This window comes from Ornithorhynchus anatinus, chromosome 14, assembly GCF_004115215.2.
Source record: "Ornithorhynchus anatinus isolate Pmale09 chromosome 14, mOrnAna1.pri.v4, whole genome shotgun sequence".
In the NCBI taxonomy this organism is placed as follows: Eukaryota; Metazoa; Chordata; class Mammalia; order Monotremata; family Ornithorhynchidae; genus Ornithorhynchus; species Ornithorhynchus anatinus.
In genome coordinates this window covers 1,670,751-1,685,518 of record NC_041741.1, presented here as the reverse complement: position 1 = coordinate 1,685,518, position 14,768 = coordinate 1,670,751, and the positions used below count along the sequence as shown (strand labels likewise).

At 54.6% G+C, this 14,768-nt stretch overlaps 1 protein-coding gene across 3 annotated transcripts in view; it reads left to right on the top strand.

Annotated features, from left to right (window-relative positions):
- The first annotated feature begins 3,037 nt into the window (after positions 1–3,037).
- The window catches only part of KIAA0586 (KIAA0586 ortholog), a 77,947-nt gene continuing 66,216 nt past the window's right edge, over positions 3,038–14,768 (top strand). For 2 of the 3 annotated variants that reach the window (XM_007659521.3, XM_039914067.1), the window contains exons 1-8: positions 3,039–3,132; positions 5,375–5,453; positions 6,225–6,301; positions 6,461–6,554; positions 8,090–8,159; positions 9,057–9,234; positions 11,563–11,787; positions 13,050–13,233. In XM_007659521.3, the coding sequence (XP_007657711.1) occupies positions 3,103–3,132; positions 5,375–5,453; positions 6,225–6,301; positions 6,461–6,554; positions 8,090–8,159; positions 9,057–9,234; positions 11,563–11,787; positions 13,050–13,233 (937 nt within the window). In that variant the 5' untranslated portion in view covers positions 3,039–3,102. Of the gene's footprint in view, positions 3,133–5,374; positions 5,454–6,224; positions 6,302–6,460; positions 6,555–8,089; positions 8,160–9,056; positions 9,235–11,562; positions 11,788–13,049; positions 13,234–14,768 lie in introns of all 3 variants that reach the window. The other variant, XM_039914068.1, reaches the window with a different exon arrangement.

The following is a 14,768-nucleotide window of genomic DNA, read 5'->3' as shown; positions in this document are numbered from 1 at the left end:
CTGATGACCCTGGATCTCCCCCAGCGCTTAGAACAGTGCTCTGCACAGAGTAAGCGCTTAACAAATACCAACATTATTATTCTCATTTGGTTTTGCTGTCTGTCTCCCCTCCTTCTAGACTGGGAGCCCCTTATCGGGCAGGGATGGTCCCTCTCTGTTGCCCAATTGTCCATTCCAAGCGCTCAGTACAGTGCTCCGCACATAATAAGCGCCCAATAAATAGGATTAAATGAATAAACGCTGCTTCTCTCAGGGCAGGGGGAACAAAATCAGGCCCGCAGGCAGTTTTTGGCGAATCTGCGGCGCGAGAATCGGGGGATGGATTTACTTTGGCGCGGGGTCACGACGGGGTCACGGGGAAGCAACACCGGAAGTTGCCCCTCCCCTGGGGGTGGGATACTAATAATAACGTTGATATTTCTTAATAATAGTAATAATGATGGCATTTGTTCAGCGCTTACGATGTGCAGAGCACTGTTCTAAGCGCTGGGGTGGATCCAGGGTCATCAGGTGGTCCCACCTGGGGCTCCCAGTCTTCACCCCCATTTTCCAGATGAGGTCACTGAGGCCCAGAGAAGTGAAGTGACTTGCCCAAAGCCACACAGCTGATAATAATAATACTGATGGCATGTGTTAAGCGCTCACCATGTGCCAAGCACTCTTCCAAGCGCTGGGGTAGATCCAGGGTCATCGGGTGGTCCCCCTTGGGGCTCCCAGTCTTCATCCCCATTTTCCAGATGAGGGAACTGAGGCCCAGAGAAGAAGAATAATGAAGGCATTTGTTAAGCACTTACTATGTGCAAAGCGCTGTAGAGAATAATAAGTGTTGGCATCGGTTAAGCGCTTACTTTGGGCCAAGCACTGTTCTAAGCGCTGGGGGGGATTGAGACTGTGAGCCCATGTAGGACAGGGACTGTGTCCAACCTGATAATCATTAGGGTAATAATGACAGTATTTGTTAAGCACTTACTATGTAATAATAATAATGTTGGCATTTGTTAAGCGCTTACTCTGTGCCAAGCACTGTTCTAAGCGCTGGGGTAGACACAAGGGAATCAGGTGGTCCCCCGTGGGGCTCACAGTCTTCATCCCCAGTTTACAGATGAGGTAACTGAGGCCCAGAGAAGTGAAGTGACTCGCCCACAGTCACACAGCTGACAAGCGGCAGAGCCGGGATTCGAACCCGTGATCACCGACTCCAAAGCCCCTGCTCGTTCCACTGAGCCACGCTGCTTCTCTAAGCAGCCAGGCACTGTACTGAGCGCTAGGGTGGGATACGAGCAAATTGGGTTGGACACCGTCCCAGTCCCCAGTGGAGCTCACAGTTTCAATCCCCCTTTTAAGGATGAGGTCACTGAGGCCCAGAGAAGTGAAGTGACTTACCCAAGGTCACCCAGCAGACAAGTGGCAGAGCGGGGATTAGAACCCATGACCTTCTGACTCATTCATTCAATCGCATTTATTGAACGATTACTGTGTGCAGGGCAACGTACTAAGCGCCCGGAATGTTCAACTGGGCAACAGAGAGAGACCAACCTTGCCCGACGGGCTCACGGTCTAGAAAGGGGGAGACAGGCAACAAAACAGAACAGGTAGACAGGCATCAATACCATCAGAATAGATGGTATTAAAGAATTAAATTAGAAATTGAATTAGAAATTAGAATTAGAAATTAGAGAAGCAGCAGGGCTCAGTGAAAAGAGCCTGGGCTTTGGAGTCAGAGGGCGTGAGTTCTAATCCTAGGTCGGCCACTTATCAGCCGGGTGACCTTAGGCAAGCCAATTCACTTCTTTGGGCCTCAGTGACCTCATTTGTAAAATGGGGGTTAAAACCGTGAGCCCCACGTGGGACAACCTGATGACTTGTATCCCCCCCCCCCAGTGCTTAGAACAGTGCTTTGCACATCGAAAGCGCTTAAATACCATTATTATAAATTATAAATAGATGAATATGCTGGTTCTGCCACTTGTCAGCTGTGGGACGGTGGGCAAGTACCTCACTTCTCTGTGCCTCAGTTCCCTCATCTGCAAAATGGGGGTTCAGACGGTGAGCCTCACGTGGGACAACCTGATGACCCCGTTATCTCCCCCGGCGCTTAGAACAGTGCTCTGCACCTAGTAAGCGCTTAACAAATACCAACATTATTATTATCTGTTGCCGAAAGCGCTTAGTCCAGTGCTCTCTACATAGTAAGCGCTCAATCAATACGATTCAATGAATAATAATAACAATAATGTTGGTATTTGTTAAGCACTTACTAGGTGCAGAGCACTGTTCTAAGCGCTGGGGGAGATCCAGGGTCATCGGGTGGTCCCACGTGAGGCTCACAGCCTTCATTCCCATTTTACAGATGAGGTGACTGAGGCCCAGAGAAGTGAAGTGACTGGCCCACAGTCACACAGCTGAAACGTGGCAGAGCCGGGATTCGAACCCATAACCTCTGACTCCCAAGCCCGGGCTTGGGATAATTAATAATAATGATGACATTTGCAGAGAAGCAGCGTGGCTCGGTGGCAAGAGCCCGGGCTTGGGAGTCAGAGGTCATGGGTTCGAATCCCAGCTCTGCCACTTGTCAGCTGGGCGACTGTGGGCAAGTCACTTCACTTCTCTGGGCCTCAGTCACCTCATCTGTAAGATGGGGATGAAGACTGTGAGCCCCACGTGGGACATCCTGATTCCCCTGTGTCTCCCCCAGCGCTTAGAACAGTGCTTGGCACATAGTAAGCGCTTCACAAATACCAACGTTATTATTATTATTATTTGACGGGCTGAGCGTTGGCGGGGAAGGGGGGGGGCCCTTTCTTGGTCGGCCTCCTGTTTCCAGCCGGAGGTTAATCCGGGAGCACCCTCTCGGGGCGCCGGCACTTCCGGTCTGGGGGGGGAAACGGTTCTTTCCGCGCATGCGCAGGAGGGGAAGGGGGGGATGCTTTTTGTGGCGGGAAGCGGAAGTGGAAGGGATCCGGGCAACTGAAGCTTGTTGTTGCCCGCGCTTCCGGTGGAGCAGCAGCAGCAGCAGCAGCAGCAGCAGCAGCAGCAGCAGCAGCAGCAGCAGCCGCCGCCTCGTAGAGAAGGCGTCGCGCCTCCCCCCTGCCCCGGAGGAAGATGGTCATCGGTGCAGCCCGCAGGGCCCTGGTCAGTTTTCACTCTTCCCAGGGTTTCTTCCACAGTGGCAGCGATGATGATGGCGTTTCTGGAGCGCTTCCTATGTGCTAAGCGCTGCTCTGAGCGCTGGGGGGGGGGGATGCAGGGTCATCAGCTGGTCCCCCTCGGGGCTCCCAGTCTTCACCCCCGTTTTCCAGATGAGGCCCAGAGAAGGAGACTATTGAGGGCATTTGTTTAAGCACTTACTTTGCGCCAAGCACCGCTCTAAGCGCTGGGGGGGATGCAGGGTCATCAGGTGGTCCCCCTCGGGGCTCCCAGTCTTCACCCCCGTTTTCCAGATGAGGCAACTGAGGCCCAGAGAAGAAGAATATTGATGGCATTTGTTAAGCACTTACTCTGTGCCAAGCACTGTTCTGAGTGCTGGGGGGCGGGGGATCAGGGTTATCAGGTGGTCCCCCATGAGGCTCCCAGTCTTCATCCCCATTTTACAGATGAGGGAACTGAGGCCCAGTGAAGTGACTTGCCCAAAGTCACACAGCCGACAGGCGGCGGAGGCGGGATTAGAACCCACATCCTCTGCCTCCCAAGCCCATGCTCTCTCGCCTAAGCCACGCTACTTCTCACTATCTCTCGTATTTCATTTTCTCCTCACAATATCCCCCTGAGGTAAAGGGAGCAGGGGGTCGTATCATTCATTCCGTCGTATTTGTTGAGCGCTTACCGTGTGCAGAGCACTGTACTAAGCGTTTGGGAAAGTACGACACAACAATAAACAGTGACATTCTCTGTCCGCAAATAATGTTGGTATTTGTTAAGCGCTTACTATGTGCCGAGCACTGTTCTAAGCGCTGGGGTAGACATAGGGGAATCAGGTCGTCCCACGTGGGGCTCACAGTCTTAATCCCCATTTTACAGATGAGGGAACTGAGGCACGGAGAAGTTAAGTGACTCGCCCACAGTCACACGGCCGACGAGTGGCAGAGCCGGGATTCGAACTCATGAGCCCTGACTCCAAAGCCCGTGCTCTTTCCACTGAGCCACGCTGCTTCTCCGCAAAGAGCTCACCGTCTCCGGTGGGGGAGACGGTCATCGATAGAAATAAATCAAATGACCGATTTGTACAGAAGTGCATCGATGATGCTCACTTAGGTATTCCTCTATCCATCTTTCCTTATGATTCCTATTTTAATTATCGTTGAATTCTTCCTGCTGTCACTAATTGTACATGAGCTGGGTGTGTGGTGTCTTCCCCGTTAGATTGTAAGCTCCTTAAGGGCCTGGATCTTGTCTTAGACCTCTGTTATGGGTAGAGCTCCAGTGGTTAACGTGGCGTTCAGTACAGAGGGGCTAAGCGAGTGCTATTGCTTCACCAGACCCAGGACCCCCAGCCTGCAGGGGGTGAAATTGAAAATACACTGGCAGTTGTTTCTCACTTATCTCGTATCTCCCGCGGCCCTTAGTACAGTGTCTGGCACATTCATTCGGTCGGTAGCAGAGGTCATGGGTTCGAATCCCGGCTCTGCCACTCGTCAGCTGGGTGACTGTGGGCGAGTCGCTTCACTTCTCTCGGCCTCAGTCACCTCGTCTGGAAAATGGGGATGAAGACTGGGAGCCTCACGTGGGGCAACCTGATGACCCTGGATCTCCCCCAGCGCTCAGAACAGCGCTCTGCACATAGGAAGCGCTTGACAGATACCGACGTTATTATTATAGAGAAGCAGCGTGGCTCAGTGGAAAGAACCTGGGCCTGGGAGTCAGAGGGTTGTAGGTTCGAATCCCGGCTCTGCCGCTTGTCAGCCGTGTGACTGTGGGCGAGTCACTTCACTTCTCTGTGCCTCAGTTACCTCGTCTGTAAAACAGGGATTAAGACTATTATCCTCACGTGGGACGACCTGATCGCCCTGCATCTCCCCCAGCGCTTGGCACCGTGCTCTGCACACGGTAAGCGCTTGACAAATACCGACATTATTATTATTTATTGAGCGCTTACTGTGTGCAGAGCACTGTCCTAAGCGCTTGGAATGGACAATTGGGCAACGGATAGAGACAGTTCCTGCCTAGTGACGGGTTTCACGGTCTGATCGGGGGAGACGGACGAAAACAAGACAACATAATGGTAAGCGCTTATCAAATACCGCAACTCTCCTTCTTATTTTTATTACTCTTATCCCGGCCCCTCAGCCCTCAGGCAGTGCTAGAAAAGCAGTAGACTTTTCAGCCGAGTGGCCCATGAAGTTCTCTCTTCAAACCGGCGGACGATTTGTCTTTCCAGAAAGATGAAACGGTTTACTCGCCCCCCGCCTTGCCAGCAAACAGATTGCCAGCGGCCAGCTCAAGCGGAGCGTCGGACGGTACGTGACCCCCACGAACATCGAAAAATAAATCGGGTACCCAGCTTCCCGAGACTCCCTTCCGTTCAGCTTGATGCCGGATGCCTTTCGAGCGGGGGGAAGAGAAGGAATTCATCTTTCCGCCAGTTAACGGCCACCTCCTTTTCGTTCTGCGAAACTTATAAAAGTTCCCCCAGAACTTTAAATTCAATTCCCGCTGTCCTTTACATCCGCAAGCTTTAGGAATTGACTTTTAGTTGCTCAACTGGGTATTGGACTTTTTGGGTTCTCCTCCCGGCTCTGCCACGTGCCCGCTGTGTGATCTTGGACAAGTCACTCAATTACGTGCAGCGGTTTCCTCGGCCGGAAAGCGGGGATTTAAGCGCCTGTTCTCCCTCCTACTTAGAAGATGAGCGCCGGGTGGAAAACGTGCCGTCGTGGACGGAGCACGGGCCGGGAGGTCGGAAGGATCGGCCTTCTGATCGCGGCTCTACCCTTGGCAAGTCAGTTCACTTCTCTGTGCCTCAGTTCCCTCGTCTGCAGAACGGGGGTGAAGACCGGGAGCCCCAGGTGGGACAGAGACTGTTCCCAACCTGATCAGCTTGTCTTCCCCCGGCGCTTAATTCCGGCCATTGGCACATAGTAAGCGCTTAAATGCCATCAGAAAAGGGGTAAACGACGATGGCCGCCGGGCCTTCACCTCTGCCCAGAGGGTCCTCCCTGCGGAGGTCTTCTGAAGAGTTATGAGGAAAGTTCAGGTTACAAGTCGTTAATGTCATTTCCTTTTTTCAGCTCGGTTGAACGTCGCCTGCGCCCCAAACGCCGCGCCCCTGCCGGAAACCGCCATGGATGCCCCTCCCCGGGCCAAGGTAGGACCCGGTGGTCCCCCGTGGGATCCACCCACTCGGGGGTCCGGGCTCCGCTCACGCTAAATACCATTGATAGGTTTGATCATGACCGTGATCACCTAGTGAATTTTGCTCTCAGGGGCCTAGCTAAACCGGGTATGTTTTCTGGTGTATTTTCAGAGTTCCGACTTTGGCCTCTCCGCCGCTCCCAGGGATTGTCGGGAACGCTTTCCTGTGCGAGAATTCCCCTCGAAGGAGAGCGGCAGGCCGCAAGGTGAGCTCCTTCCGGTGGACCGACGCTGGCTAGTCGTGGACGCTGTCTGTTGTCCGGCGATGGGAAGCCGCTCCTACGGCCGCCGGGGGTTCGGGATAGAAATCGCCCCCTTAACCCCCCGGGAGGTCAGGGCCAGTTCATCGTGCTCCTCAAGTTTGGGGGCAGCGGCCGCTTCCCCGCAACCCCGACCTTTGGGTGTGGAATGGATTGAATGGGCCTGGCTTGAAATCCTCAATGGGGTTTGAGCACATAATCGATAAATTGTATTTATTGAGTGCTCACTGTGTGCAGAGCACTGTACTGTGGGCTTGGGAGAGTGCCGTATAACAGAACCCCTGCCCACAGTGAGCTTACAGTCTGGGCCGGGGAGAGAGACGTTGATAGAAATGAATTATTGCTGAAGGAAAGGGCTGAAGAAAGAGTAGCAGTCAGGTAGCCGGCTGACCACCGACTTGGACCTGAGCTGCATCCGTTGCCTAGGCAAACTCACCGCCGGGAGTGGCCCCTAGCCCTGCCTCAGTCTCCCCTAAGGTTGAGACAGAGGCCCAAGCTCACAGAGTTCGTGATGTCCTTCTTTGCCACCGTGGGGGGAATCGACTTGTGTCAGGCCTTGAGGAGGTCTTTTCTCTCTCTCTCTCGTTCTCTTTTTGCATTTGGAGGATGGGGAAAATTGACCCGGCTAGTAACGAAAAGCTCCCCCCTCAAGAGAGCCTTTGATTTTCTGGCTGAAAGTGGAAGCGGGAGCTCTGCTTTTATTCAGTGTGGATAGAGCACGGGTGGGGGTCAGAAGGACCTGGGTTCTAACCCCAGCTCCGCCACGTGTCCGCTGTCGTGACCGTGGACAAGTCACTTGGCTTCTCTGCCCCTCAGTTCCATCATTTATAGAGTGGAGATTAAGCGTGTGAGCCTCATGTCTAACCTGATTAACTTGACTCCACCCCTGTGCCGAGAACGGTGCTTGGCGCATAGTAAGCGCTTACCAGCTACCTACGTTATCGTCATTATTACAGCCACTGATTTTTCTATCCGGCCAGTAGAGTGGGGTTTTCCACACGGTTTAGAAAATGGGCCCCGATATATTAAGGCTTCGGTTGAGCTGCCCCTTTCCCCACCCCCAGGCGCCTTCCTCTTCCTCCTGCAAATCTCCGCACACAGTACATTAGCCTCCCGAGGCTGAGGAGAAACTGTTGTTTTATCACCTTTCCTTTTACTGCATCCCGCGGTCTCCAGAGTTCCCACCCTTCATTCCCTTTGTTTGCAATCCCAGTTGGATTCCCCGCTTTGCCTCAGCGTACACACTCTGGAAAAGTAGAGCAGAATATTTGCGGTCACGGAGAGAGGGGAAAATGACCACCCGGAGAGGGAGGGTTTCTCGACTGATCCTCTGAGACGCTCCGCCCCCGGAGAGTAGGAGAGCAGACAGGAAAGCGAGCCCCAGCTTAGGGAGCCCCGTGGTCGAAAGCAAAAACCCGAAAGCCGCGGACTCGCTTTTATTTGCCTCTCCAGGATTCTTAAAGGTGTTTTTGTTTTTCCAGCCAAAGACATCTCCATCTTTCAGTACTCAGTTGGCCAGAAGGATCTTCTACGAGCAGCTTTAAAGCAAAAGTAAGTCCGGCGGGAAAAAAGTCCGGCGTTGAACACGGATTCCAAAGCCCTTCGCTTTGGGTTTCGCCATCTGGAGAGAGGAATCGGTCTTGGGCCTCTGTTCAGTCAGTCCGTCGTTGACCAGTGGGACCAGCGTGTGGTTGTTCGTCTTCCGGAAGGGCTGGGAGACGGGACTCTCTGGGGGCGGTTTCGCGGAGAATCCGCGGTCGCATTTATCGAGCACTTACCGAGTGCAGAGCACTGTACCAAACGCTCGGGAGATCACGATATAACCGGCCCATTCCCTGCTCACACCGAGCTGAATTAGAGGCCGACTTGCAGCAGGTTTCCCCGTTGTGCGCCCCTCTTCTTCTGAACCCTCCTTAGAAACCGGGATTCACTGCCCCAAGCAGTTTTCATTCTCTGGTGGTTACCCACTCTTCCCTCACCCCTCTCTGGTTTTGAATGGAGGGGAGGCCTTGCTGTCGGGAAAAATCTCGTTCCCCTCATGGACGGGGAACGAGTCTTCCGACTCAGTTGTACCGTCTTCTCCCCAGAGCTCAGGACGGGGCTGTGCTCCCAATAAGCGCTCAATAAATACCACTGATCGATCGTATTTGATCGGATTCTTTCTGGAGCCAGCGGGCGCCCTCTTTCCATTTTTGCGAATCTGGCGACCCTAACCGAAGGATTTTGATAGCGGGAGAAGCCGGTTGTCTTTCTCATTGATAATTGCTAGGTGAGTGATGCCCGAGGGGGAAATTCAGGCTGGCCCAAAATAAAAATCCATGCAGTTTTTTTTAAAAGGAACGTTGCGCCCCGTTCCCCGGAATCGCTCAGTTTGTCGGTATTTCTTTTTCTGGGTTAATCGTGAAGGTGTTCATAACCTAATTTTCTCTGGTTCAATTTTGACTGCAGAGCCCAGAACGGTCCCGTTCCTAAAGAAGTAAAGGTGCAGCTTTTAGAAGACGCACGTCCCGGAAAGGACGCTCCTGAAGCTCAGCGGCCGGGGCCTTCACCGGCCGGAGTGGATTCGGCTTCAACCGTGGCTGCGGCCACGGCCGCTGCCATAGCAACCGCCGCCCCTCTGATCAGAGTACGCCTTTCCCCCGGAAGAATGAGTCTCGCCCGCTCCCAACACCAAGATAGTAATGTTGGTATTTGTTAAGCGCTTACTATGTGCAGAGCACTGTTCTAAGCGCTGGGGTAGACACAGGGGAATCAGGTCGTCCCACGTGGGGCTCGCGGTCTTAATCCCCATTTTCCAGATGAGGTCACTGAGGCCCAGAGAAGTGAGGTGACTCGCCCACAGTCACACAGCTGACAAGTGGCCGAGCCGGGATTCGAACCCAAGACCTCTGACTCCAAAGCCCGTGCTCTTTCCACTGAGCCACGCTGCTTCTCCGTGCCATTCCTCGGGGCGCAGCCGTGGGAGGCCTAGAAAGGGCTCTTGAGTGTTCCCACTTTCTTCCTCCTAAGAGCGAAAGGCTGCCGAATTGTACTTCCCAAGCGCTTAGTATAGTGCTCTGCGCACAGTAAGCGCTCCATCAATACGATCGAATGAGTGAATGAGAAGCTCTCCATCCCCTTGCCCCCTCCTACCTCACCTCCCTTCTCTCTTTCTCCTGTCCACCTCCTACACTCCGCTCCTCCGCCGCCCACCTCCTCACCGTCTCCCGTTCGCGCCCGTCCCGCCGGCGACCCCCGGCCCACGTCCTCCCGCCGTCCCGGAACGCCCTCCCTCCTCGCCTCCGCCAGACTCACTCTCTTCCCCTCTTCCAAGCCCTCCTGAGAGCTCACCTCCTCCGGGAGGCCTTCCCAGACCGAGCCCTCCTTTCCCTCCGCTCCTCCTCCCCTCCCCTTTCCCCCTTCCCCTCAGCACTGTGCTCATTTGTCTATGTTATTTATTACCCTGTTTATATCGTTAATGAGGTGTACATCTCCTTGATTCTGTTTATCTCGATGCCGTTATTTTGGTTTCGTTCTCTTTCGCTTTGCCGGCCCTCTGCCCCGTTTAGACGGTGAGCCCGTCACTGGGCAGGGAGGGTCTCTATCTGTTGCCGGATTGTCCATTCCAAGCGCTTAGGCCAGTGCTCTGCACGTAGTAAGCGCTCGATAAATACTATTGAATGAATGAATCTATCCCATCCCCACCGTAGGAGCGCAGTGGGAGATAGCCTCCCATCTCATCTATAAAATGGGGATTAAGACTGTGAGCCCCAAGCGGGACGGGGGACTGTGTCCAACCCGGTTTGCTCGTATCCACCCCAGCGCTTAGTACAGCGCTTGGCAAATAGTAAGCGCCTAACCAGTGCCACAATTATCATTAATAGTATCACACCCTCTCGCCGTGACCGCTTCCTCACCGTGGTTTGGGCCGTCCACCCGAAGAGCTCGGAGAACTCTCGGGCCCAGGGGTTGGGTGTGCCCCACTGCCCACCCAGGGGCCTCTCAGAGACCCCGGTTTTCACCCTGCCACTCTCTGTTTCGGGAAGGGAAAACTTCGGAGTCGCCATTTCATTTTAAAAAAAGAGCTAGAGTCGGGGTTCCGTTCCCAGACGTTCCATCCGAGGAGACGCTTCCTGTATGCCGTTTCCCGAAATCGTATTTTCCCCACTGTGTCCTTCCCGAGTCCATTGGTGACTACTAACGCCATTCGCCCGAGTGTGGGGGGTGCCGTTCGGTCCGGTGCCCTGCCCTCAGTGGGCTCTCCGGATGGGGTTCTGCCCACAGTAGCCCCCCGATAAGCAGCAAGGATGGGGCAGCCGGGCCTCCCGGAAGAGCCCAACGAGTCAGAGGTTACAGTGCGGTCAACAGCTGCAGCTTGAAGAGGAGCAGCTCGGTGCAAAGCTGAAAATTCTAGCAGAGAGCTGGGTTTTGCCTCGGGTTTTTTGCGGGGGAGTTTGTTTTTGGTATTTTGGGAGTCGGGGATATTGGTTAAGCGTTCGCCATGTGCCCGGCACTGTCCTGACCACTGGGGTAGATGCAAGTTAATCAGGTTGGACACAGTCCGTGCCCCACGTGGGGCTCACCCAGCTCTGCCGCTTGACAGCCGTGTGACTGTGGGCAAGTCACTTCACCTCTCTGTGCCTCAGTTCCCTCATCTGTAAAATGGGGATGAAGACTGGGAGCCCCACGTGGGACAAGCTGATCACCCTGTATCTACCCCAGCACTTAGAACAGTGCTCCGCACGTAGTAAGCGCTTAACGAATACAAACATTATGATTATTAATCCCCGTTGTCCAGATGAGGGAACCGAGGCCAGAGAAGTGAAGCGACCCGCCCAAGGTCCCACAGCAGCGGAGCCGGGATCGGAACCCGGGTCCTTCTGCCTCCCAGGCCCGGCCCGTAAAATCGCCCCAAGGTGTCCAAAGGGGCGTTTCCCAAGAGATCAATTCTGCGTGCGCGCGTCGGTCCCCGTAGGTGCAGAGGGACCTGGAAGCCAAAGTGAACTCGGTGTCCGAGCTGCTCGGCAAACTGCGGGAGACGGACAGGCGACTCCAGCGGGCGGCAGAGCGGCAGGCCGGCGTTTCGGAGCGGCGGCGGGAGCGTGACTCTTCGCGTGACCTGGAGGAGCAGAGGAATGCCTCTCTGGAGAAGCACCTCAGGCACCTGGAAAAGTTGCAGCAGCGGCAACTCGATATTCAGGTGCCACCCGGGAGTCCCCGCCGGCGGTCCCCCCCCCGCCCCCCGTGAGCGCTCTAGGCCGGTCCCGCCGGCCTACCGCGGTGGACTCGGTGGAGGCCGCTTAATAATGACCGTGGCAGCTGTTCAGCGCTTACTGTGTGATAGGCCCCGTTCCGAGCGCCGGGCCGGATGCGAGGTAATCGGGTTGGACACGGTCCCTGTCCCACACGAGGCTCGTAGTCTTCAATCCCCATTTTACAGACGGGGGAATTGAGGGGCAGAGACGGGAAGCGACTTGCCCGAGGTCACCCAAAAGACACGTGGAAGAGCCGGGATGAGAACCCAGGTCCTCTGACTCCCAGGCCCGGGCTCTAGCCACTGGGCCACGCTGCTTCCGTCCCCGCTTTGGCCTCAGCCGCCCCACCGATGAGAGTATGCGATTGAGGTGTCCATCCCCCTGATTCTTTCTATCGTGATTATGTCGTTCTGTCCGTCTGTCTCCCCCGATTAGACGGCGAGCCCGTCCCTGGGCGGGGATCGTCTCTATCTGTTGCCGAATTGTCCGTTCCGAGCTTGTAGGACAGTGCTCTGCACCTAGTAAGTGCTCAGGAAAGACTACTGAATGAATTTCCGCCCAGAGAATGGGCCGTGCCCACTCCCTCCGCCGAGATGCCGTTCCGCGGGGCACAGCTGAGGGTGAAGGAATGTCGGATCCACAATAGGAGGGAACTCGGAAGTGGCCTCGACCACCTCGTCTCTTGGAGGTCGCCTCCACCACCTCGTCCCACCTCCTCACTGTGGCCGCGTCCGCACCGCCAGAGGACAGAGAACGTTGAAATTGGGACCTCGGCGCGGGGGGACCCAGTGCTGTTAAACGGCAACGTGAAATTCAGAAGTCAGAATGGTGACAGGTTGAAACGTCGGGGCGGGTTTTGCCATTAAAAGGGGTCGACGACAGATTTGCCCTTCTTTATTTTTTCATTTTTTTAACGGCATTTGTTAAGTGCTTATTATGTGCCAGGAGTAGACACGAGGTCAGACCCAGCATCCCACGTGGGGCTCACGGTCTTAATCCCCACTTTCCAGATGAGGGAACCGAGGCCCAGAGAAGTGAAGTGACTTGTCCAAGGTCACACGGCAGAGACGTGGCGGAGCCGGGGTTGGAACCCAGATCCTTCTGCCTCCCGGGCCCGTGTCTGTTCGCGCGGCCGTGCCGCTTCCCAGTTCATTCCTTCTAATGGTCGGGCCCTTCGGGAAAGCCTATCTATTTTGGTGTCTTTCAGACTCATTTCATCAGCTCGGCGTTCCGGACGGGCAGCGGGCCCAATTTGCCGCCTGCCGCCGCGTCTCCTCCCGCGCCCTTGGAAAAGTATCCCTTGGAACAACGTGCCGTGGAACGGGAATCTCGGCGGCCGCTTAGCAACTCGGATCGACACCCCGGATCGGAAGCTACCGATCCCTCTGCGGGTGAAAGATTGTTCCTCTTAACCGACACTCGTTCGCGCGTCTTCTAAATCGTCTCGGAAATTGAGGACCGACTATATCCGCTTCCCTGTTGGTCCTTAAATGAAAAGAAAAATGCCTCTAGCGTAAGGACGCGGGTTTCGTGGGGGTATGGCGGAAAGGAAAAGAGAGCACCAAAACCCGAGAGCGGAGGAAGCTAGAAATGGAGGAAAAGCCATAGTTCCCTTCTGCTGCTCCGGCTTGCCCCTTCCCCTTCCTGCCCCAGCAGTTATAATGATGATAATAATAATAATAATGATTGTGGTATTGTGGCGTAGAACATGGGCCTGGGAGGCAGGAGGATCTGGGTTCTAATCCCAGCTCCCCCCACTTGTGGTAATCTTGGACAAGCCGCTTAATTTCTCTGTGCCTCAGTTCCCTCATCTGTAAAATGGGGGTGAAGACAGCGAGCCCCGTGTGGGACGGGGACTGCGTCCCACCCGATCACCTTGTATCTACCCCAGCGCCTAAAACAGTGCTTGACACACGGTAAGCGCTTAACAAATATTATTATTATTGGATAATCAGGTGGGCTACAGTCCCTGTCCCACGTGGGACCCACAACAAAATAGTGTCCTCATTTTACGGATGAGGGGACCGGGACGTGGCCAAGGTAAGTGACTCGCCCGAGCTCATGCGGCCGGCAAGTGGCAGAGCTGGGATTCGAACCCGGGTCGGTCAACTCCCAGGCCCGTGCTCTTTCTAGGAGGCCACACCGCTTCTCAAGAGAAGTATTAGTAAAGTAGTAATTGTAGGAATAATAATTGCACTTATCGAAGGTCCCTTGGGTGCCGTGCCCTGCCCTGCCCTAAGAGAAGCAGCGTGGCTCAGTGGAAAGAGCCCGGGCTTTGGAGTCAGAGGTCATGGGTTCGAATCCCAGCTCTGCCACTCGTCAGCTGTGTGACTGTGGGCGAGTCACTTAACTTCTCTGTGCCTCAGTTACCTCATCTGTAAAACGGGGTTTAAGACTGTGAGCCCCACGTGGGACAACCCGATTCCCCTGTGTCTACCCCAGCGCTTAGAACAGTGCTCTGCACATAGTAAGCGCTTAACAAATACCAACATTATTATTAAGGGCTGGGGAAAGTACAACACAGAGAAGTGACCTACGTGGAGCTTATCCTCTAACAGGAGGGAACGACCTAAAAATATGTATATCTGAGGAAATTAAAATAATCCATTGAATGTACAGCTGAATTAACCGTGTGAATTCACAAGCGGTGAGGACGGGTAGAAAATAAGCGCTGGAAACGGCCGGTGGGCTGAGATGACTTGTAGTATTAGTTAATGGGGCTTATTAAGCGCTTACTGGGTTCGGGGTGTGGTTCGGATTGTCGGGAGAGAGTACACGGGTGGGTTTGGGAATGGGGAAAGTCCTCGACCAGCTGGTCGATTTTCCCATTCACCTTCCCGGCGAGGAACCTCTCCTCAGATTGGATATCAGTCGGCGGAGCGGGTGGTGTAGTTGACGCCTCCCCGGGCTTCCGTTACGTCCGTAA